Source organism: Ambystoma mexicanum, chromosome 1p, assembly GCF_040938575.1.
Source record: "Ambystoma mexicanum isolate Mex_15411 chromosome 1p, UKY_AmexF1_1, whole genome shotgun sequence".
Lineage (NCBI taxonomy): Eukaryota > Metazoa > Chordata > Amphibia > Caudata > Ambystomatidae > Ambystoma > Ambystoma mexicanum.
In genome coordinates, this window is record NC_090921.1 from 142,740,733 (window position 1) to 142,766,079 (window position 25,347).

Below are 25,347 nucleotides of genomic sequence, written 5' to 3' on the forward strand. Positions count from 1 at the left end.
GGAAACAAGAAGGCCCCTGGGGCCTCATGCTTTCTATTGCCTATTACCTTGTTTTCCAAATGTCATGGGAAGCCCTGACTCTGTCCCTTCCCCCTGACTGGCTGTGGGGTGGAAGTTCCATATATGGTGTTGTTGTGAAGTCCAGGCCAGACTGGCTGGAGCCTTCCCAGTGACTGTATGTTGTGGGTACACCCTGTGGGTGGGACCTGGGTGAATGGCGTGTGTGACCAATATGCACCTCTTGTTGTGGATGTCTGGTTTCAGGTGTATGACACAATAATGGGCCTCATTCCGAGATTGGAGGTAGTCATGGCGCTATTTGCGCCATGACTGCCTCCAATAAAGGTACCGGCACCAATCTCGTTCAATGGGGATTTACCGGTGTAGTCCGACCTTTGCGGAACCGGTAAGTCCCCATTGAAAAAAACATTCCCCATTCCCATTGAGCCCCCATAGGGGTCAATGGGAATGAGGAAGTAGCTAATAACGGTACCGCAATTTGCAGTACCGTTATTAGCTCTGAAGTCCCTTAACGGGTCCCGTCCCTAACACCTGGTTAGACCAGGCATTAAGAAAGAGACCCGTTAACGGACCTCGTAGTAGGGCAGTAAGGGATTACCGGCACCGGTCTCCTTACTGGTGCCCGGTATCTCTTACCGCCCTACTCGGAATGAGGCCCGACTGAGACAGCCCTGCCCGAAACGGGTATGAATGCAGTGTGTAGTGTTGAATGGCTGGGTACTTGTCCCAATACACATTCCTTGTTGTGAGTGTCTAAGAGGGAGTAGTATGGCCTGAATGCACTGTATGCCTGATTGGCTGACTGACTGCATGAATTTCCTTCTGTATGATTGGCTGCTGAGTGTGGCCCAGCAGTGTGGATGAGAGACAGAATAGTATATCTGGGGACCTCTCACCACTGGAAATTGTTCAGAAGTTTAGTTGACATTTGAAGAGTAACTGGAACTGCTTATCCTTGACGCCCGCGCTGGAAGAAGAACTGCTGCTGTATTTGCTTCAACCCGATCCGAAAGCTCTCGAGTTAATCAAGGACTGATCCGAGAGAGGACCTGGTTAGGCACCCTCTTCCCGTGCTCCGAGGAACCATCGAGCACCGCTAACCTTCGCCGGAGCTCCCTGGAAGTCAGACCCTCGACAGGCTGCCGACCGGAGACGGGAACCGCCGAGGAGAACGAAGTAAAGCACCAGGACATCAATGCCGTCAAAGTCCATTGCCATAGACCAGAGTTCGGAGTATCGCGGTAACCGCTGGAGGCACATCGAAGCTGTGTTGCCCAGAAGAGGGGATGGCTTGACGCCGTGCCACCGACGACCGGAGCTGCACGCTCCTTTGCCTAACACTTGATTAACGGACGCGCTCGTCCGCACTGCCGCCCACCTTATCCCGCCGGAGAAGGCCAGGCCGTCCACGCGCCGAGGAGCATCTGCCGGTGGGTTTCCAACCACCTGAAGACCACAAAGACTTTGACGACTCGACACCCTTGTCGGGGCACAGTTCTTCAGAAACTCTTTGCGGTCCTGAACTATCAAACGCTGAGGTGCCCCGCACACCTCACCCTCGCAGGACGTCACCGACGAGCACCGCCTGGGTCGACGCTGTGGTCTCGGCACCATCGACATTTTTATCAACTCTGTCGAAGCCAAGTTCAACTTCTTCAACGTCTCTTGATGATCCGTGGCTCCTGCTTTAAAGGGAGTCACTAAAGAAGGATCAATCGACGCCTCCTTGAAGAACTCTGCTCTACCAGGTACATTGCGGTGCTAGAAACCTTATAGAAGGAAATAAGACTTATAGAACAATATATGGACTGGGCTTGTGATATATCTTTAATTTACAGGTTGCCCAGCTGGGGGGATCTCCACACAGAATTGTGCCTAGTTGGTAGGGGTCAATATTCTGCCCATTGTTCTAACCAACTGCTTTCCTCCTATATCTATTGTTGGTTACTTCTATTCCTTGATCTGTGTGACATTTAACCAGAGTATAGTTGATGCACTTTAATGAGATCTGATAATAATTGTGGTACCACTTTAGAACTGTATATATTTGCCATTCTGGATTTTCTGAGCACAAAGTGAGTTATTGTGATAGTGTACATAACCTTGAATATTAATCATATAAAGACTGCGTTTTAACTAATACAGTGTGTGGACATTCCTTTGTGGGGGCTTGGGGACTACACTGTACTTAAGAACCAGCCTGCATCACCTCCTGAGAAGCTAGGCCTTGATTGCTCGTCCATTGCTACCAACAATAGAGAATCTTGGCTGGGGTCCTCTGTGCCTCTCATCTACCATATAGAGAGCAGAAGTAGAGACCCCCCCTCCATTCTTTACAGTGGAAAGGCTGAGTAAGTCTTGCTGCAGGATTTGAGCTTGCAAAGATCAAGCTGCCCCACAGGTCTCATTGCAAGTTCGGCAGTGCGGGACTAAAGTGGAGGCAAATCAGTTACAGACACTTTTTAGGGGAGGGGTAACAGAATTGCTGCCGTTTTGTCTACACTGCCGAATTACCTATTCAGAGGTAAAGTGGAGGATGTATCTCCAGCATAAAGCTGGAGATGAATCTGACACTTTACCCCCATGAATCTGCAAATTTACCGCACATCATTTCCGCCAGCAGTAAAATGGGGAATTACCACCACTTGTAATGCCATTGTAAATCAACAGGACCAAGTGATGGTAACATGAAACGATTTTGGGGGTAATTTGGCAGATGTACTGTTAGGGAGAATTCTCCAGAATGGCTAATTTCCCTTACCTACTGAGTCCCTCAGACGCTTTGCTGGATTTCTAGGATTTCTTTTTTTCACCTGGTAAGAGTGTGGGCCCTTTTTCCCACTCTTACATGTGTTTTGCTGTGTGTTTTACATTTTTGTGTTCATAGACTGGAGTCTCACCTACTCCATAGGCATCATCTTTTTACTGTATCACACAGCACCTTTAGTGCAGTGACACAGGGTTGTCTTTTTCCCACTTTAAACTCCATTTTCTGGGACTGACTACTATCTCCCAGAACATGTAAAGTTGCCATGGACTTTATTAGTCTTTTTAAATTCACAGACCCAGTACAAACTATCTTACATAGAGTACTGGAAAGGGTTAATAGCTCTCCCTTTTTGTCTGTCTCTCATTGAACATTATTTTGTTCCCCGTTCTTTAAGATTTGGCTGGTGGCAGTGGCATCTACCATATTTTTCCTAACGCGGTCTATGAAAATAGCCTTGGTACTGTTTTAGGCTATGTTAGTAGCCTCAAACATTAATCCGCTGGACCCCATTTACTTTTATTTGGTTCCAGCTGGGTTTATTCGCCATTTCTTTTTGCAAAGGTCTTTCTCGTGTTTTACTCTGCGTGCCAAACCAGGTTTGGTTCCTTTGTTCGCCGTTCTTTGGCAGGCTTCTGCACAGAAGCCCTCCTTACGCGTCCGAGAGTCTGAGTGGACAGGATGTGAGGGAGGGGTTTTAGGCCCCCTGCACAGGGTCTCCTTGGAGACCCAAGGCACACACTTGTTTGATTGGCTAGGTGGCTGTCCTACCAGGACAGCCACCCTGCTGTGTGACTGACAGCCAGACTGTGTGAAAGGGGGAAAATTGAATAAAAAGCAGGTCTCTGGGATTTGGAAGGCAGAGTTGCCACTGGATCGAGAGAACTGAAGAGAAGCTGAAGGAAGAGGACTGCTGCAACTACTGAACCTCCCGGTGAAGCCCTGCTGCAGTTCTGAATCTCATTAAACTTTGAAGATCTGCAAGGAATCTTCTTCCCTTGAGCTGGTGGGACCAACTAGTTCGCCAAACACCAAGCAAGGCCTCCCTCCCCTGGTCCAATTTGCTGTGCACTTGCTGCAGTGAACCGGATATCCAGGAGGACTGGACCCTGTTTAGGTTTTAAGGAGCGCACCTTTTATTCAATGCTTCGCTCTGATGCTGGTTTCTTCCCTGGGCAGTGCAGGACCCTCCAATCTTCCTCCTTCATGTCAGTCCGACAGTTGCTTCAGGAACCGTGAGCCTGCAGGACCTGCCAGGAACATCTGCCTCAGCTACAGCATTCTTGCATTCTTCTTCTTCTAAGGTACTGTTCCAACCCAGTTGTTTGTTCCGTCCGACCACGGTGAAAGTGTTTTAAATCTTTCGCCAATCCGAGGGCTTGTCCTTCTCTACTCTTTTAAATAATGTTTCTTCTGACCAACTTCGTTTCAAACTCTTGGTAAAGATTTAACCGCAAACTACTCTGAAATGTGTGACCCTCTGCAAAGTCTCTGAACCATTAACATTGGTCCAGGCCTATTGATTTGAATCCTAGTTGTAGTAAGCCTTTTCTAGATTGCCCTGCCTACTTACTCGTTGGTGTTGCTTGATTTTGAATAACCTCATCTTTCCCTCCCTATTTAAATTGCTGGAGTGCCATATTGCTCACACTGCATTTTGAGCTTAGCTTGTCCAGAATTGATTGGGTGTTGTGTAGTATATTAAGATTGCGATTTTCTGCTGTTTTATAATAGTGAATTGTTTTATAACTGATGGTGTAAATAAATGTATATTCTATTACTCAGAAACCTTGAACCAGTGTTTGTTTGAACCATAGCAATTGCTGTCCTTTGTGTAACTTCTGATACTGCTCACTTTACTCTTGAGATAAGTCTGGCTGCTCAGCCATTGCTACCACTTTACTGTGTAGTACAGGCTTGAACCAAAGATGAATGTGTGCTTACACGTGTCGTCTTAATTGTATGTGGTGTTCCCAAAGAGTACTGCTTATAATTCTGCCTAACATGTACCACCTAATGAGGCCCACCTCTTTACTCATGTACCTATCCACTATTGGCAAATAATGCATTTTTTAAAGGGTCTTCACTTTCATTGGCTTTGGCGGTCTGTGGCACCACTGGATGACAATCTATGGATAATAACTAGTGGCTAAAGGCACAGACTGGGCTAAGCAACAAAATGAAGAACCACACAGAGTAAGGACCATTACCAATGCCACTTTCATAAACAAATCCGCGCCAGCTACTCACCAACCAGTAATGTTTTTAGCAGCATTGTATAAGTTTACATATATTTTGTCAAATAAGTGCACAGCGAAGGCCCGGCCAGTCAGCCTGCTTATCCTGATGGTTGCTTTGCCAATGCTTGCTCTTAGCAGTGTCCTGTTTGAATGTCCTGCAGTGTTCGTGCATTTCTTGCTTTCTGATTCTAAAACAATAGGGCACATTCAGTAACTGGACGCCCCAGGGACACACATTTTGTTATAGTAAGGATAATGGTGATGACCACACCTGTTGACAACTTGGCATTACCACCAGAATCAACAACATTAGACGATTGCTTTGAGGAACTTGGTGGCGAGAGCAGCGAAAGCAGCATCAGTGACTTTAACACGAACAGTCTCATAATTTGGTGGAGTTTTAAAAAGTAAAAACACGTTGCCACTAAAAGCAACGAGCGCGCCCCTTGAGGTGGGCCCCGCTAGTTTGGATGTATGCGTGGATCTGGAGATGTGCTGTTAACCGTGAAACCTGCACACAAGTACTGAGACGAGATCCCAGGAATGCTGCTCCAATGCCACAAATGGGCGTATGGCCTTCACGCTATTGTATCTTCCAAACATCAGTGTTAATTAGCAGGTTTACATAAATGAGGACCCTCTTTGCATAGGCATTCTGGTAAACTGACGCTGGGTCTTGGTACAGAACAAGATTATCCTCTTGCTTCAAAAGATCATTGGCGAGCAGTATACATGTACTCTATTTCAGAGTGGTATGATCCTATTTTGGGGGTAGCACTGTTCTGGTGGATGTCTTCGGGGCTTGAAGACCTTTTTTTTAAACAGGATTGTTGATGCCATATAGGAAAGTACCGCAGTCTTTATCTGCCTCCTTAGTAAGCGGTATAAACTGCACTGTCGGTACCTCAGCTGCTGATGTAAAGTGCTAGAGGTATTTATTTAATCGCCCAGCTGAAGATTACAGTGATTTTTCAATTGCAATAAAAAAGTGCAAAATTGGTAATTTGTAAATTTGCTGCAACATTTTCGAGATGATCCAAATTGGTGTACACTATTGTATTTTACCTATCTGCCACTTACTTCTGTAAGTTCAGAAGCAACCTATAGAATGTGCACTTAGTGCTCTATTTTTTCCTTTTTCTTGTCACAAAATGTGGAACTCGGTGCCGCAATAACCTGGGGCCTCAATATCCTGGGGTGTCTGAACAGCTCATGTAATAATAGTCATGTGGGGACCAGCCCTGTTCTATACATTTCGCCAAGTCTTGACGCGGCCAACAACTATAAAATGCACTGAGCAATTGCAAAAGCCAAAACTGTTAGATTTGATAACCCTTGTATGTATTGTGGAAATGTAAGCAGTGTGATACAATGGAATTCTTAAGATTCAATTCTCCACATACCTGTTGACTATGATGCTTGGTTTTGCAGTAACTAGGTCAACCTTTGTCCCAACGTCATCCGTGTAATTTAGAGGAGGCAAGTTGATCCTGTAACGGGTAAAGAGCAGCACAGAGTGAGCATCAGGAGGACGAAAACCAATGAGAGCTGGATTAAGAGGGACGGGTCTAGCAAATCATGTTCCTCGTGAACAGAAGGAGGAGAGCAAAGGGCAGGAGTTATCGTGTAAAGTGTGTGAGGTGAATATGACAAGACATCTCACAAAGATTGTGGGCGGAAAAGAGAGATCATTTAGACTCTAGAGGGTTGAGGGAAATATGCAGAGACATCCAGCAGAGACTGGAAAAGGGAAGGAGAGACATGCAGAGTGTGGAGGGGAAAAAGAGACATGCACGGAGAGTGGAGTGGATTGGAGAGCAACATGGAGAGGATGGGGAAGCAGTATATGGAGAGTGTGCAGAGAGCCAGCAGGCATTATGTAGAGGAGTCGTGGAGAGACTTGGGCATAGCGTGGAAGCAAGAGGACAGATCTCCCGCACAGTGCGTGGAGGCAACGGGAAGAGCTCATTTAGAGAATGTGGAGGGCGTCGATGGGAAGAGTGTGCAGATGAACATGGGGAGAAACCATGCGCTGTGCATGAAGAAGATGGGAAGATCACTATAGGGAGGAGTGCCATTCTGTGCAGCAGAGTGTGGCGATGAAAAGGAGACATTATGTACAGACACCATGCTCAGAGTGCTGTGGAGAAAGAGACACCCCATGCATGCAGCGGATACTCGAGAGGACCCCACAACTGGATCTACAGTGTCTTGGAAACTGGCTACTATGACACAACACCTATAAAAACTCTCAAGCCAGGCCTTAGAGGCACTATGGAGGCAGTGCACCTGTCCAGGCTGCCCTCCGCACTACTTCCAGCACATTTCCCAGCATATTTGAAATAGACACACAAAAACCTGGACACTGGATTACCTGTACACATGCACCAAGAAGATGCTACACATTGGCATAACAGCACATTCCTCTTTAATCAAAGGATGAAACACTCGGGAACCACCCCTTATGAAGAGGGCACCTGCTTTCACCTGTCCAAAGATGGCAGCCAGTCTGTGGAAAGGCCTGGGACAAGTGGATATCATTGGGGACAACCCAGTGTTACTGTTTTTCACACACCACACTAGGAGCTCCAGACTTAAAAGCCTACATTCCAGGAGGTGTTACCTGAACACAAAGTCTGCCTGGTCGATGTTATCCCCACAGAAGCTGCCCAGTAAAATGCCACCATTGCCAACCACAGAGCAGGTCTCGTACCGCTTGTTCTTGAAAGGAGATGTCTGTGAAGAAAGAAGAAGGCCATCAAACTGGTAGGAGAGGCAACCACACGAGGTTTCCACCAAGGTTGAGCTGCCTACGGGGAGGGCTTTGGAACGCCTCCTCTGAGCTCAAGGCTTCGCAGCTGCAGGGAGCGCTGCATTTATTCATTAACAGTAACAGAACAGAAACACATTGTTTAAGGGACTTTGGGGTTGCAACACCAAGCAACGAAATGCTACACATTCACCAGTTACGGATCCTAAAGCAACCATGTCTCACAGACTGGCATGCACTGCTTGCCACACATGAACACGGAAATGACCTACACGTGCCCACATTTCATACAAGGCCTGAGCAAGAAAAAGTTCCAAGGAAATTATGTATTAAGCCAACTTAACTCTTCTTAGGGTGAATTCATATTAGATGTGAGGACCAACACAAAAAAGTCCAAAACAGCTCTAAGAAGGAATCCGAAGGCTCAATTGGTTAGTAAACCCAGCAGGTACGTCAAGAGTAGTGGGCGCGCTATGGATGTTTTACTATAGCAGCAGCGATTTATGGTTGCTCTGGTCATGATAACTCTGGAATTTGTGAGGTCACCCATTCCAATTGGCCATGCCACGTGGCACTATGCCCGGGGCATGGCTGGCACCCCTGTTGCACTGGTGGGTCTGCGTGCTAATATTACCCCAGTGCCCTTTTGTAATACGTATTGATGGACTCACAGACTTGCAAAATTCCAGCCTTTTCTTCCATTTTGTGTGTCTACTGCATCTCTCTGTTAACCCCTAGGCCCGACTTTACAAAAGGCCAGTGTACCCAGATAACTGTAATAACCTATTTTAATAATGTCTGTGGTGGGCTGGATCACGTAACAAATGCACCCATAGCAGCAGCATCCATATTTAACACACATTGGCAAAGCCAATAGTTTTGGCGACTGCTGTCTTTTGTATTTGTAGGCACCAGTGTGCAAGGAGGAGAGTGCAAACTTTCACAGTAGGATGTGATAAGGGGTGCAGGTGTGCAAGAGAATGAGAAGGGGAATAGAGCATGGGAGGAAGCAATTGATAGAGGGCGCCATTGATGATGAGCAACAGGAAATATGAGCGAGAAAGGGTGAGAGTGAGAGGTTAAGAAAATGAAGAGTGTGCGATGAAGGATGAGAGGTGGTAGAGAAAGTGGGTAGGATGGGAGGAGGAATAGAGGTGGTAGGATGGGTGGAGCTTGCGAGAGGCAGTAGGGCGCGTGGGTGGGGTAAAGAGTGGGGTTAGGGTAAGTGGGGGAAGAGATAGGGGGTAGGGTTGGAGTATGGGGTAGAGAGAGAAGGGGTTGAGTGGGTGGGGTTAGAATGTGGATGGGGTGGATGGGGTAGAGAGTGTAGGTATAGTGTGAGTGCAGAGGTACAGAAAGTAGGGGTATGGTTGTAGGGGGTGGGCAGAACAGGGTTGGTTGAGGGTAGAGATTGGGGGTGGCGTGGGTGTAGAGAGTGTCGGTTTGGGTAGGTGGTGGTAGAGAGATTGGGGTAACGTGGGTTTGGGGTAGAGAGAGATGGTGAGGGAAGGGTGTGTGCAGGTAGAGAGAGTTGTGGTATGACGGGTGGGGGTAGAGAGAGTGGGGTTAGGGAGAGTGGGGGAGGTTGGGTGGATTTAGAGAGAGTGGGGTGGGTGGGGTTAGGGAGAGGGGGTGTGTTTGGTGGGCGGGTTATAGAGTGGGAGTGGGGTAGTTGGAGGTAGGTGGATGAGTGGGGGTAGAGAGAGTGGGGGTAAGGCAAATGGGGGGGTAGAGAGTGAGCACAGAGTGTGTCACTGAGGTAAAGTAAGTGGGGGTATTTTGGGTGGCTAGGGTAGAAAAAGGGTAGGTAATCTGCGAGAGTGGGGGTATGGTGGGTGGGTAGTGTAGAGAAATCTGGGTAGGGTGCGTGGGGTTAGAGAGAGTTGGGGCAGGGTGGGTGAGGCAGTGCGTGGAGGGTAGAGAGTGGGGGTGGAGTGTGTGGGAAGGAGTATTTGGTTGGGGGCAGAAAATATGAATAACAAAGCAGCCCCGGTTGGACTTATTGAAAGTATTCCAAAATAGCCCAAACGAAACCCAAACAGCACATGTCATGGGGGAAGGAGGGGGTAGGGAGAGTGGGTATGGGGGTAGAGAGAGTGCGGTGTAGAGAGGCAGCCTCAGAAGGATTAAAAAAAGCAGATCTTTATCAATTGGGTTACTGAACACAAAAATAACTGTTGAGATGACTACATGGAGACAACATTAGAAGTGGTGCCATGTACAAGGTAATTGCACCATACGGAAACCATTATTGTATAAAAGAGATTAGGCCACCTGGAGGCAATAACACCTAGATATCTCTATTGCAGACCTACATAACCAACCCAGACAACAAGTCCGAATAGGACAAAGGTTGGGCGACACCCAATAAGATCGCAAGGTAAAAAAAACCCTTTGGAATATTTGCATTGAAAAGTGCAACAGTAACTCTTATGAGTCTTTACTAAAACCACTAATTGGAAATTACTGCTCTCAGAACAGCAAGTACACTGGTGTTCTGTTAACACATGAAGAAGTGGTCCGCATGTATGCATGAAGACAGGTGAGCCACTCTCCACCATTGATGTAGGAATATGAATAGAAACATACAAGGATTCGAGTGGGTATCTGATAGTGTTCCTCCTCTATTTATACCCCCTTCTAGGGCACGGAATTAACTTCCATCAAGCGCCCATCAGAAAATCCCGGGGAGATCCTCCTCAGTCCATGTGTGGGACAACATGACATGAAAGAAAAAAGTGTCTCTAATTGTTATACTAGAAATGAAACTGTACACAATGTTTTAAGAGGTCCTGAAGAAAGCGGAGAAATATTGATAACCGCTGAAACAGGTTGACACCATAGGAATAGGTTCAGGAGTGATGACCTGAACCCCGATATCCACTACAAACAACAAGTGGTCTCGGTGTAAGAACATCGTCACAGTAATTGTTTTAACAATTGGGCATTACAAGAAAACGACGGTTGTCCATCTCTAGTTTTTAACTATGATTTAATGATTTAATATCAGTAGAAAATAAGATACACACATTTGGAGTCGAGATGAATAAGTTTATTATCAACTTCCAAATAGTGTGCACATACTTAGGAAAGTAGAGAGAGAGGATAGGGCCATCTCTCGTCTATCCCTCACCCTAGATAGGCGTTACACCAGCGCTGCCTAGGGTTAACAGCAGCCAATTCCAGGGACAGCAAGATGTTTTTGACAGGGGCATTTATGTATATGTAGGGATTCAGTCTATTAGGAATAACTTTGTAATTGCACGGTTCTGTCTATTTTGTGTTAAAAAATGTGAATTTATAAACCATGGTCAGCTCGAAAAATGTTGGCCACATATTAAATACCAGTTATATTCTGTGCGCCTCCAGTCTTCTTTGATAACTGTTCGCCTACTGACAGCAATTTAGTTTGGAGTGGGCCAGCAAAGGACATCAAGGGATTCCTGGGTCAGACAATCACCTGGTTTAGCAACCCAATGCCTGTGCCCACAACAAACCGGACGGACAAGCGCTGTGACGCGAGGTCAATGTAGCACTCAACAGACCACCCAAACAAATAAGTGTAGCTACGAAGCACCACCTATTTTTTTAACCTCTTTATTTACATAGGTTTTTCTCTTTTTACACAAAAAAAACAAAGCAAACAAAAACATCATTCAATATCAGGGATAACCATAAGCAGTACATTTCAGTTTTATATGTATGTATATTGGATGCCAGCTAGCATATTGTTCTGTCGAGCGCTGGACTGGATTAAATTCTTCCTGCAGAACAGGGATCACCAGATATCCCCACCTCTCAAATCTTCTTCTTCTAATGCAATTTCTGAGATTGAATAAAAATGTGAACATACGTAACTACGCCAATGATATCCAATTCATCTTTAAGGTGAGACTGAAGGACCCTGGCCCTATCCATCTGTTAGCTGTATGCATTTTGACAATTGAGAACTAGATGGAGCAAAGCCAACCTGTTCCTAGGTTGTATTGGTAGGGGCTCTTGCTGAGGTGTGGCCGTGTAACGTAGGATATCATCGTTTGTGTGAAGGCACGAAGCCTTCCAAGGTGATGATATTCTGATAGGAAGTCTTTGATGCGGAAAGTTGAATGGCTCCGCAGCTCACATGAGTGGTCACGAGGAGCTTTTCCAACCGCAGGCTACTGAACAGAGTCTTCCTGTCCCTATACTTCTCAGGCAAAGCACAGTCAGCGATGCCGCGGTTCATGTAGACTCTCCTGGCTTTGTCTTAGTCCTAAGTATCTCATCCATCGACTTCTGCAGATCCACTGCTCCCCACCACCGCATGCAACTAAGGTGGCAAGAGAACGTCTACCCCGTGCTGCCTTGACTACCAATAGCGATTACTGAACATGATAAATCACTATTAATATCAAACTGCATGTTTGCAGTTGATAGACATTTTGAACTGCAGTCACTCAGTCATGAGTTGCCCAGGAAGATAAGCATTTTTCATGTTCTAATGTTTGCCAGATTCCAGGAGTTGCAGTAAGCAGCACAATGAGGCTTTCCCAAGGATTAGTGGCACTCCTAGTGGTGAAATGTCATAGGACACGTGGGTCAGTGCAGGTGGCCTGGGTCTCAGCTTTTATAGTAGTTATTTTTTGGATGTATCTTGATGGGATCGCACAGAGAACATGTATGGTATCAGGAGCAACTTGAACATAAGGTACTGCAGTTAGAAGAGCCTGGGGTCTGGGATAGACCAGAATGTGCAAACCAGGACAGGCCTTGGAGTATCAGCAAATGCAATTGGCCCTTTACTAATGGACGCATTGAACGGCGGAATTTCAATGTTTGTATTATGTGTGTTTAGAGTTTTGAGATATCTGTGTCACAAACTCCACTATAACACGACTTTCTGGGTTCCAAGGTCTGCAAATGAACTACTATGCTAGGCATGGCCTGCTGGTTACATGGTGAGTAAAACGTAGTGCGCCTTCCCTGCATTAATAAGTATTAGTTCCTTTGTTAAACTTGTTGCCTGGGAGCAGAACCTAGTGTTGGCCGATACTCAGTAGTCAGTCGAATTATAAAATTGGATGTAGAGATTATTAAGTTCAGATCGTGCGCCTGGGCGTCTAAATTGATTGCTAGTTTCAATGAGATCTTGTTTTGATTTTAGTTTGAATTGGTCTACTGGTTACATGGTGTTCTTGAGGATACATTTTCATTGGGATGTGATTCACCTTGCAGAACCGCACCACACTTATGTATTCATTCAGTTCTTGAATTGCTCCACTCAGACCTAACTCTCCCCTTCTGGAGCTCCCTGCGACCCTCGCGCCTCCTACCCAGCCCCGCTCGACTTCTACTCCTGCATCCTTACTTGTAACACCCTGGATGTGTCACCCATCTACATTACCTTCCCAGCTAAGTACACACTTTATAAATCCTATGCATCCTTAAATAAGGACCAGAATAAACTTGAAGGGCATCAATATGGCCTGTAGAGCTAGCCCTCTGAGTGTCAAGGTAAATCTGTACAGGCCTCCCTTCAGATGTTGCAGTAAAGCACTCCCTGTTGCTAACCCTAGAAACACAAAAAGTCATGCATGTTTTTCCCATTGCCGTAACTGTACCCCTCTAGTCTCTTCCCGGCAGGGTCGTTGCTAGGTATGGAAAAGATCCAGGACTACACTAATGTCGGGAGTGTCGGGACTCGGGGCTAGCTAGTCTTTTGGTTGTAGCCCCTGAGCTATCTGGGGCTACAACCAAAAGACCCGGGGCTGTATCCTCCTCAGCCCCCCTAGCAACGTCTCTGGTTCCCGGTGGGGCACTAGACACACAGTCCACTTCTCATGCACAGGAATTTAGCTGAGCGAATAGCAATGCATGATGCTGAACCCTCTGTACTTGTCTACGGGTGTCATAGTCATGACCCTGGTAGGGAAGTGGATTGAATGCTCACTTCTGAAAAGGGAGCAGCCGCGGGAGCTGAGGCCGATGCTTGCCTTCTCCAAAACCTTTCTTAAATTGGCATTGTTTTATTTTTTTTATTTTGATGTTTTTGTTTTTCCATCCAAAAAGAGTAACAAAAACAGTGATTGACAATATGGCGGTCGAAGCTTTTGCACGCTTGACACAACAACTGGCCTCACAGCGTGGTAATAGTGGAGGTTTGCTTCCACCTGTGCAGTGAAGTGTGATAACTTGAGGTAATCGGTCCACGGATCAAAGCACCCTGCTCCTCTATTGATAATTCATGTGTTTTTTCTGGGAGCAAGTACTCACCACAAGCTGAATTTGGAAATGTCTTCAATTGAATTGTAACTACTTAGGGTTACATGTCATATAATGCATTTAGCAGAGAACAGAAATCCCATCCATCAAGTGTATGGGGAGCTGCTAAAAGAGGAGGGGGGCAAAAGTGACACTGCTGCCTGCCATGAACCACTTGGCATCTGCTCAACCCTCTCTGCTACCCCACTGGCAAGCACTATGCCATGTGTGATCGGTCTCACATGTGGAGTGTGCAAGTAGCAGGCAAGGATGGTATCACACAGGTGCCGGTTGATTAAACTGTTGACCCTTGTGTTGGAGGAGAACATTATATGACAGAGCGTGTAAAGGTTGTTTTCACGTACTGATGGAAAGCACTGCATGTAAACACAATTCTACATGGGCACACCCAAAGGGCACCTCGCCTCGATTATGAAAAATTGTACAGCAGGATCTGTTACTGTTCATAAGCCACCTGCATCTCCAAAACATAGAGAAAAGAAGGTCCAAAGGCAACTTTGTGCTTGCAGGGTTCTTGTCTGTGTTTTATTAGTAGGCAATGTGACGGCATATTTAGTACACACAATGCGTCAGTGTCAGACCGGTCCTTGGGACAGGTTTGCGTTGATGTGATTTGATGTAGTTTTTGTAATGCGCTAAATCGCCCAGGGGCCTCAAAGCGAACAGATAAACAAACGAGACGGACAAACTCGAAAGAAGAACCCTAAACGTCAAAAAACAGAGAGCCATGATAAGAATTAGTCGGGTCATTCTTGAACAAGTGGGATTTTACTCCCTTCTTGAAGTCGTAAATGGAGTTGGTCTGCCTCTAGTGGATCGGGAGCTCGTTCCAGGCAATGGGAGCCTGAAGGTCAAACATAGTGCCACCGAACCCAGTGAGTTTGAATCTAAGGTTTTTCAAGGTCATAGGAATGCAGTGAGCGGCCCCCTCTACAAGCGGATAGCCAATCGGACAGATACTTGGGCACATCGGAATTGCGACATTTATAAGTCAATGAAAGAATTCTGTGCGTAATACGCTGTTTCACCAGTAGCCAGTGAAGTTTCTGTCTGGCCACTGAAACATGATCTCTACGAGACAGACAGAATACAGCTCTCACGGCATTGTTTTGTGTAGTTTGCAACCAGCCAGCAGAATATTTCCGTAATCGAGGCGCATATTAACCAATGCCGTAGCGAGCAGAGACATATTTTTTTAAACATTTTTTTATTTTTTTTAATTGTATCACCTTAATTAAATCAACCTTTCAAATATCGGTTACAAAAATAAATGTTTACATTTTACAACTTTACATATCAATTTCGAATCAAAGAATATATATTAGTCTCTTGCATTACATTTATCTTACTTTCTGCAAAATCACTAAGCTATGCATATAGACATATTTTGTATGGAAATATATGGTCGAGTGTGATTCAGAAGTTTAGTTACATAGCTACATGTGGCTTTGACCTGAGCAACCTGTGATTTCATGGTAAGTTCGGCATCAATCATGATGCCCATGGTCTTAATTGTTGTGGCTACTTTTATGGTATTATCGTCTATGATAGAACTATCATAGTCAGAGCCCATTTTTTTTTTTTTATTCTTGGAAGCAATAAACAAAAGCTCAGTTTTTTCAGCATTAAGGGCAAGTGAATTAGTGGCCATCCAAGCCTGAATGGTTTGATAAATGAAGTTCATGGTTTTGGTGTCGCTGAGATGATTTCCTGATAGCTCAATTATGACCCGACTGTCATCAGCATAATTAGTAAACTGGACACCCAGGTCTTCAAGGAGCACAAGAAGGGGATGGTATACATGCTATACGCATTAAATAATGTGGGTGAAAATACAAGAACCCTGTGGTACACCACAGGTAACAAGTGCAGGAATGGAGCAAACAGTATCAACTGCTACTCGTGCATATCTGAGGACCAAGAAATGATGCGATCCATTGTGAGGCCAGCAGGGAACAATGTGCCTGATCAACCAGTAAAGTAACCAGTCGAGAGTGATCGATCAATTCAAACGCAGCGGATAAGTCGAGTAATGTAAGGATTGCTGGTTTACCCCTATCGGCAATGCCCACAAAGGTTACAATTATAATCATAGAAACAGTGGTGCATTTGTGAAGGAACAGAACAGCCAGCACATGTTTCGACCTACGGGTCTTTATCAAGGCCAGGTGGTTTCAATATGTGATCCACTACTAGAGTTGGTCAGATGGTTCTGGGCTCCATGGGTTCGCACATAGTGTAGACCCGCCAACTTTAGTTGAAGAAGTGGTAGTTGAATTGTTTAGATAGTTGCAAGAATCTGTGCTTTATTGTCCGTGGCTTGCTGCATGTGTAGTCAACCCGAAGGTGGGTTCCTCAAAGGTTCTACTCCTGCTGTTTGTTTAAAAAGCTAGTAATCTTTGCTGCCCATGTGCGCGCCCTTCATTCTAAGAGGGAGCTGGTACTCTGTGTGCGTCCTGGCGGATAAGGTAGTCTCTAAAACATGGATGGAAATATTTTTGTTAAAAAATGACAGAAATAACACATCTACATTTTCGGAAATGCCGCAGGCAGAATTGTTTGGAAGCAAGACTGTCTCCCAATGTATAGTCTTTGCACAAGTGGGTTCTGATGGAGTCTAAATGAATAAACTCTGAGAATCAAAGGATATACTTGGAGGGCAGGTTGTTGTACATTGAGGCTAAGGACACAGACAGATGCCCAGCAGAGGCTAGTCATGCCTCTCAGCCACACACCCTTCCTATTGTAGCTAGCACACCGGGTGCCTTTGCCAGGTCAACTCGGACTGAGAGAGGTTCTGAGCACACTTTTCATACACCTCTTAGCAAGATGTACCATGCTGCAACTAGGTCTCCTCAATGCCCTTCGAGAGTCCCCCACTCCAAAATAACCCACCAATTTCCCTCTGAGCTACAGATTAGCATACCTATGGCCTTGTGCAGGTGAGCTAATCAAGAGAACATAGCAACACGTATATTTGAATCCACATCAAACTGAATACAACACTGCCACACACTACTAAAGACAGAACTCTATTTAATCCCACATTAAGAGTATGCCCTGCTACCTACTTCTAGACTCAAGTTAGCCGCGTATTAGTATAATCTTGCTACTCCTCAATCTGGATTCCCTTCGGAGGCTTAATGTTCCCTTGGACAACCATCTCCCTCTCTCACTCTGTGAGGTTCGCTCTCACTCTCCCTCTCTCTGCGGGGTCCGAGAAGAGTGCCGACGCCCTGCAAGATGGACCAACTTACATTTGTGAGGTTTGAACAGGAGCCCCTTCAAGTTAGAGGCGTAGCCAGGATTGGGGCTTGAAGATAATGTAATTGGACCCACCACAGTGACATTTATATCTGTAAATGCCCATACGGTGCTGCTGAGTGGGCATTTATAGATTTTGGGTGGGCCTTCCTGCTCAGGCTACACCCTGTCTACACCTCTGCTTCATGTATAACCCAGAAGAATGGTACTTCGCGCCCCAGAGCCTCATTCCATAGCAGCTATTAATTTAGTGCACCTGCTTCATTTTTATTCTCGTCTGACATTCATTGCGCTTGGTGCCACCAGTTGGCAACACACTACTATCCTAGCCTTTCGGAATGTTCACTTTCCGGTCCTCTGTCCTGTCTGTAGTGAGGGGGCAGCATATCTCTGCCATGCAATAGCAAGGCAATTGCAGTTAACACACTGCACATGCCAATGCAGCCACTTGTTTTGATCCTCTATAGTACCATTGCACAGTGCACATACACCAACAAACTTCCTAAAAAGGTTGTTTGGATAGTGAAAAGTCAGCTGGCATTTCAAGGGCTGGCTATCACCCTGCGCTATGCACCTGTGCTGATAGCTGACTATCGCCCTCTGCTATGCCCCTGTGCTGATAGCACCAGCTTTCAGTTAATAATAACAGTTCTAGCTCAAATGGATGAGAAAAGCAGAGAGTAAAATGGGACATTCTTTAACTGACAGCTCTCTAATTGAAAGCAAGGTGGAGCAGCTATGCAGAAAGAATGATAAACAATTGTTTGGGCTTCACATTTCTTTAGACCTTAACAGAAACTACATTTAGGAAACAAACATATAACTATCACTTAAATATGGAGCATGACAATAAAGGAATACATCTCACAAAGTTGCTTAGCCTGCACAGGCTGTACTTCACGAGGGAGCATAAGGCGGGAACTAGTCATGGGAATGCAAATAGTATTGTTTTTAAATATTTGGCAAATTCTGACATTGTGGCCATCTGGCGGGGTATTAGGCCCTCCCCTACGCCATTCTAACCTGGCAAGGGGGTGTTGTAGGATAAAAAATGCCAACCTGCAGTTGTGTATTTTTGTTTTTTACTAATCAAGTCTGCCCATTTTTTTCCTAATGAGTCTTTCACCAGATATATTGATGCTCTTGAGAGACTTTGAGGGCCAGATACTCCAAAAGGTTTTTCGCGCAAGTGAGGACAGCGCAATATGGAAAGGGCATCTGAATGAGCGCAGCTTAAATGCACTCCTTTTGTGCATATAAGGGGGCATTTCAGGGCATTTAAAAGTGCATCCAGAATCCACAAATGGGATGCACTTTTAAATGCCCCTGAAACAAGGGGCATCCCCCTGCGCCATTTAAATTGCTGCACCTGCCATGATTTGTTTTTGAAGTGTGACAGCCTAACACTGTCAGAGATTGGCTGCCTATCATTGAATATGAGGAGGTGTTGAGGCTTATCAAAAAATCAAAATCTTCCCGGGCGGCAGGACCGAATGGCCTGACCAACAACACTTTCAAGGGCCATCCTATTGCCTGGGCGCAGATCCTCATAGTGCTATTTAAGAATATTATAAAAGGCGGTGTATTTCCGAGTACTTGGTAAACCACATATGTAGTCCTTATCAATAAACGCTGTGAGAGACATCAGGCCCGAAACTATAGACCCATTGCATTAATCGATGCCGATTGTAAAATGTTTGCATCTATTCTGCTACTACATTTGGATGAGTGGATGTCCAGCTCCCATTGATTAAACAAACTCCAGACGGGGTTTAGAGTAGGCCACTCCACGAATCTGAATGGATTGGTAATGAGGGCACTTCAGGAAACTGCATGGGGAAGTTATGGTGGAGAAATGTATGTAGCGTCAATTCATCTGTCAACAGCCTGTGGGCTGAATTGGCAAAATGAGGGCTTCCAGGAGGCCTATTGAGGTTAATAATGGATCTTTATGATGATGCAGGAATCTGTGTTAGGCTTTACCTGGAGGGGAACTTGTCTGGTTGGATCGAAACCAAAGTAGGTTTGAGACAGGGGTGCTCTCTTGCCCCCGGGCTTTTAAATTTATATGTATCCAACATTGGAGAGTATCTGGCAGAAGTGGGCCCGGTAACCCCAAAACTGGGAGATCTGCGTATCCCCTGGCTGGCATATGCAGATAATTTCCTGCTGCTCGACTGCACCAAAGTGGCCCTCCAACGCTTAATTAGGAACAAGTTACTTACCTGTAACTGTTGTTCTCCAGCATGGGTCTGGCATGGATTCACAAGCTCATGAATATTCCCCGTCGTCAGGCCGGGAATCCTCGGTAAAGAAAAAATCAGTATCAGTTTCGTTTCTGATCTGTCTTTCTTAGTAGTAACCAATCACTGGTCTCTGGGTCATACTGCTCCCAGCCAATGACTGTCCTCTCCCTAAGCCCCCCCCCTGGCAGGCATCCTCAGATTCGGTAGCATGTAAAGTGGCAGTATGACCAAGTGAAGAGCTGCAGAGGGGTAAGAGGGAGGGTTCGCATGTGAATCCATGCCAGACCCATGCTGGAGAACAACAGTTACAGGTAAGTAACTTGTTCCTTCTCCAGCATGGGGTCTGGGATGGATTCACATGCTCATGAATATAAGAATACATAGCAGTACACACATGCACAACCACGGGAGGTGGCAAAGGCTCAACATTAAGCATTACATAAACTCAACATTAAGCAACTCTTACCTCCTCACCAGGCCCACCTTCAGGTGAACAGGTTGCGCAGCACTGCTTGGCCGACCCTGGACTCCTCCCTGGAATCCCGGTCGACGCAGTAGAATCTCGTGAAGGTGTGCGTCGACCTCCACGTAGCAGCCCAGCAGATATCTAGCAGAGGCACACCAGACAAGAACGCCGTGGTAGCAGCGATCGCTCTGGTCGAATGGGCTCTCGGACGGCCGGGCAACGGTCGGTTTTCTAACCAGTGACAGTGCATGATGCATCCTGAGAGACATCTGGAAATGGAAGCCTTTGAGAGGGCCTTCCCTTGGTTCACAGGTCCAAAGTTCACAAAAAGCTGTGATGTCTTCCGAAAACTCTTTGTGCGGTCCACGTAGAACTTCAGCGCTCCAGCTACATCCAGCGAGTGCAAAGTCCTCTCGGCCGGCGACAAAGGCGACGGGAAGAAAACTGGCAACACCAAGGACTCGTTGAGGTGGAAGTCCGACGGCACCTTGGGCATGAAGGAGGGGTGCATCCTCAGCACCACCCTCGTCTTGTGGAAAGTCAAGTATGGAGGCAGGATAGGGCCTGGATCTCTCCCACCCGTCGTGTGGAGGTGATGGAACTTCAACGGTGCCGAATGCAGAGGCTCGAATGGTGGCCCCATGAGCCTGGTCAGCACCATGTTGAGCTCCCGCGCCGGGGCCGGAGCCTTCACCTGCGGGAACGATCGGAACAGTCCTTTCATAAATTCCTTCACCAGGCGATGAGACCACAGGGATGACCGTCCTGCAGTTGTGGTGTATCGGGAAATCACTGCCAGGTGTATCTTGATGGAAGCGTGAGGCCAGCGACAGTAGGTACGGCAGCACTTGAGGGGCCGTAATCCGTAGAGGGTTAATCTTCTGTGCACGGCACCAGACAGAGCACCTCTTCCACTTGTGTCCGTAGCACTTGAGAGTTGATGACGCCCTGGCCTTCGCAAGAACTTCTTTGCAGTCCGCCAGGATATCGTACCCTCCAAACCCTAGTGCTGCAGGAGCCAGGCCTGCAAGTTCAGCGACTCCGGGTCGTGATGAAGGATGGCACCTCCTCTGGAGAGAAGATCTGCGTCCGTCGACAGTTTGACTGGTGGGGACGCTGACAAGTCCAGAAGGTCCGGGAACCAGATCTGTCTCGGCCACGCCGGTGCAACAAGGATCATCCTGCACCGGGACCTCTTGAGTTGGTTGAAGAGTCGAAGTAGTAACGGCAACGGAGGGAACGCATACAGGAACATGCCGTCCCAGGGAAACGAGAAAGCATCGCCCATGCTCCTCGGTTGGGGAAACCTGCTGGCGAACCTCTGGCACTTGGAGTTCGTCGCCGTCGCAAACAGGTCGATCTGGGGTTTGCCCCATCGTTGGAAGAGTCGATCCACTTGGTCTTGACGTAGTACCCACTCGTGGCACGAGCGCAGCTCCCTGCTGAGTGAGTCGGCGATGGTGTTCTTTATCCCTGCTAGATGAAAGGGTCCCCTGGGCAACCGCCCAATGCCACAAATCCTGGGCTTCCTTGGATAGGGCTGGGGATCTGGTTCCCCCCTGCTTCCGGATGTAGAACATTGTGGTGGTGTTGTCGGTGATGATCCTCACCACCTTGCACCTGAGGGACGGGAGAAATGACCTGAGGGCCCAGAACACTGCTCGGAGCTTCAGGATGTTGATGTGAAGTGGCCTCTCCTCCGGGAGCCAAAGGCCTCTCGCGTGAAGATCTCTGGTGTGCGCTCCCCACCATTCCAGGGAATTGCTTGGCAGAAAACTTCGTTGAGCGTGATCTTGTCCTCGAAACTGCCCGCCGCTTGCATCCAACGGGCGTCGAGTAACTCCTGTATGGGACGCATCTGAAGCCTGCATAGGCGCACCAGGTAGATGCATGAGGACATCATCCCGAGAAGGGAATTGATGGACCTGACCCTGGCCACGTCTGTGGCTAGCAAACGCTGCACCTTGCCCAGGATGGATCTTCGTCCTTTCTTCCGACGGCGAGGCCAATCGCGCTACTGTATCGAGCCTGGCTCCCAGAAACAGTGCGACCTGCAACGGAACCAGATGGGATTTGGGGAAGTTGATGGAGAATCCCAGGTCCGTGAGCAGCTGGACGGTCTTCGCTGTGTGCTCAACGGCGAGTTCCCTTGTTCTTGCTCGGATGAGCCAATCGTCCAGGTAGGAGTAGACGTGGATCCCCTGCAGGCGCAGCCGCGCCGCCACTGGTGCCAGGCACTTGGTGAATCCCCTGGGTGCCGATTTCAATCCGAATGGGAGGGCCTTGAATTGGTAGTGCCGTCCTTGGACTACGAACCTGAGAAACTTTTGGTGTCCTTTTAGAATGGGGATGTGAAAGTACGCCTCCTCCAAATCCAACGACGATAGGAAGTCGCCTTCCTCCAGCTGGCCCAGCACTTGCTGGAGGGTGACCATCCGGAACTTCTTTGCCTTGATGTATTTGTTTAATCGACGCAGGTCCAGGATGGGACTACATCCTCCAGTCTTCTTTCTGATGAGGAAGTATCTTGAGTACACTCCGGAGCCCCGGAGCCTCTTTGGGACAAGCTCGACGGCTCGTCTCTTGAGCATCGCCCTTACTTCTAACAGCAGTTGAGGGACGTGGTTTTCCTTCCTGGCCAGGGGAGGAATGCGGGGGCACTTTTTTAGAAATTCGAGAGTGTGCCCGCGGGCCAGGGCATCCAGCACCCAACGGTCGGTGGAGATGGACTCCCACACGCTGACGAACTTCGCCAGCCGGCCTCCCACCGGGGTGCTCAGGTGGTGGCCCGACGCTACGGCTGGTTCAGTCTTGCTTGGCAGAGGCCTTGCCGCCTTGGCCTCCCTGGCGACAACGGCGAGATCCACCTGACTTGCCTCGTCCTCTGTAGGCCTCTTGCGATGAGGATCGGGCCGCCTGATGGTACGTCGAGGAGCCACCGCCGAATCCTTTGGAGGCACCTTGCTTGCCTCCGGAGCTCCGAAAGGGCGGCCGTCGTTCCTGCAAAACTCCCAAGGCCCGAGCCGTCTCTGTGTCGGTCTTGATGGCCTGAAGTGACTCATCCACTGTTTTTCCAAACAGGTTGTTCCCGTCGAAGGGCATGTCCAAAACTATGGTTTGCACGTCCTGGCGGAAATCTGTTGCCTTGAGCCATCCCCGCCGTCGAAGGCAAACGCTGTTGCCCAACTGGCGGAAACCGGTGTCGGCAATGTCCGTGGCTACCGTTATGGCGTGGTTCGACGCCACCTCACCTTCCTGTAGGATCTCCAGGGCCTCTGCCCTCTTGTCATCCGGTAGGAAGTCCAACAGGGGGGTGATCTTGTACCACAACTCCCAGTCATAGCGGGCGACAATCGCTAGGGCGTTGGCCGCCTTAATTGGCATTGCCGCAGACGAGATGACTCGTCGTCCCATGGCTTCCAGTTTCTTTCCATCGCCGTCCGGTGGGGAAGTTGAAGCCGATGCCCCCGCCACTTTCTTCTTGGCCGCCGCCGAGACGACTGAATCCGGGGACGGCTGAGCCCTAAGGCACAAAGGGGCGGCATCGGGGACCTGGTACTTCTTCTCGTACCGGTCCCTCTTGGCAGGCATCGTGGACGGGTTCTTCAGAAGAGCAAGTCCCTCATCCCAGATGTCATCCAGCAACGGCACCATGAGGACCGTCTTCCTCTTGGCCTTGCGCCGTTGGTAGAGGAAGCCTTCCTTTTTATGTTCTTCGGGGCAGAGCTGGAAAAGCTTGGATGCCCTGGCAATCATGGCTTGGAAGGAGCCAATTTGGTCGGGCGGGGAGGCCTGAGGGGTTGGTGATGGGAGGCCCATCCCGTCGTCACCACCGTCGTCATCTGTCCCCGCTGTGGCTGTATCTGTTCCCGTGTCATCCCCAGAGACAGGGGTAGGAGATAAAGGCTGCGAGGGCCGTTAGGGCTGGAAGGGCGGGGGTGGATGAACTCTCCTCCTCTTGTTTGGAGGGCTTCCCTATGGGCCCGGTTCTGCTGGGTCATCCGTTGGGGGTAGGGGCAATCTCGTCCTTATCTCCGTGCATGAGGTTTGGATTGCCATCAAAATGGCCACCGAGTTGTCCTGTGACTCGGGTTGCGACAGGCGCGATGGTTGCTCCTCCTCCACGGGAACCTCATTGGCGCCGCCGTCGCTCTCTTCGTCCTCCTCATTGGGATTCCTCCTGTGGGACCGAACCTCCTCAAACTTCTTCTTGAGGCCCTCCACGACTTCAACCAGCTCCTCCTCGGAGGCTGTATCCGTGTCCGTAACGGCTACCGCCCCCCCCTCTTTTTCCACCGGTGTCTTCACGGGGTTCTTCTCGATGGGCTGAAAAGAGGATTCCCTCCGCGGTGGCAGGGAAACTCTGGGCCCCAAGGTCGCCTCCACTGGGGTAGCCTCCACAGGCTTTGCCAGGGCCGTCGCGACTACCTCGATAGAGGCCTTAGCCGGGTGAATCAAGGCCTTCACCACCTTGTGTGCGCTGGAGGCCTTCCCCTTGGGGGGAGGGTCACCGCCTCGCTCCCCCTCGGCTGGTTCCTTCGCGATCGACTGGGGCCTCTCCAGAAGCTTAGCCGGGTTCTCCGATTTTCTCTTCCCCGAGCCAGGGCGTTGGCTTGTGTTTGATTGCGCCGGTGAAGGTGCACCCTGCCTGGCAGCCGAGGAGCCCAACCGTTTGGCGCTCCCGGTGCCCGCGGACTTGCAGTGCTTTGCCTTTTGTCGGGTCGCCGGAGCGCCCTCACAGGACTTAGAAGACCGTTCGGACTTCTTCTTCTTCTTCTTCTCACCTGCTGGGCTCTTTCCTTCCAGCCAGTTGGCGAGACGGGTCCGACGATCCCTCATAGTCCGATCCGTCATGTTCATGCAAAACGTACAATCCTTCTCCACGTGCGTTTTGTCTTTGTGAAGGCAGTAGAGGCATCTAGAATGCTCGTCCTCCTTGAACACATTCTGTAATCTGCATCCAGGGCAGTTCCTAAACAGCTTGGATCCGGGTGTCGAGCTTCCCTTTTCCTGGGCCATGTCCACGAGGTAGGCCTCAGAAACTTCTGGAATCCTCCAAGAAGCGTAACTCGACGAAAACTTCACCCTTGAGGGGTGTAGAAAATTCCGAAACGGGTCCCCGTTGATCGGAAGTAGAAACGGTGGAGCTTGAGGCTCGATTGACCGAAAATTGAGATAAAACTCTTTGAAAAAACACAAAACGCAGTAAAAGCTCGAGAGCTATATCACGAAGACTCCCAACACTTGAACGTACGCTAAAAATCTGAGGATGGCTGCCAGGGGCGGGGCTTAGGGAGAGGGCAGTCATTGGC

At 48.3% G+C, this 25,347-nt stretch overlaps 1 protein-coding gene across 2 annotated transcripts in view; it reads right to left on the reverse strand.

Annotated features, from left to right (window-relative positions):
- The window catches only part of LOC138567210 (alpha-2,8-sialyltransferase 8F-like), a 364,915-nt gene that overhangs the window by 147,150 nt on the left and 192,418 nt on the right, over positions 1-25,347 (reverse strand). For both annotated transcript variants that reach the window (XM_069645198.1, XM_069645190.1), the window contains exons 5-6: positions 7,652-7,764; positions 6,432-6,518 (exon numbers count right to left, since the gene is read on the reverse strand). In XM_069645198.1, the coding sequence (XP_069501299.1) occupies positions 6,432-6,518; positions 7,652-7,764 (200 nt within the window). The remainder of the gene's footprint in view (positions 1-6,431; positions 6,519-7,651; positions 7,765-25,347) is intronic.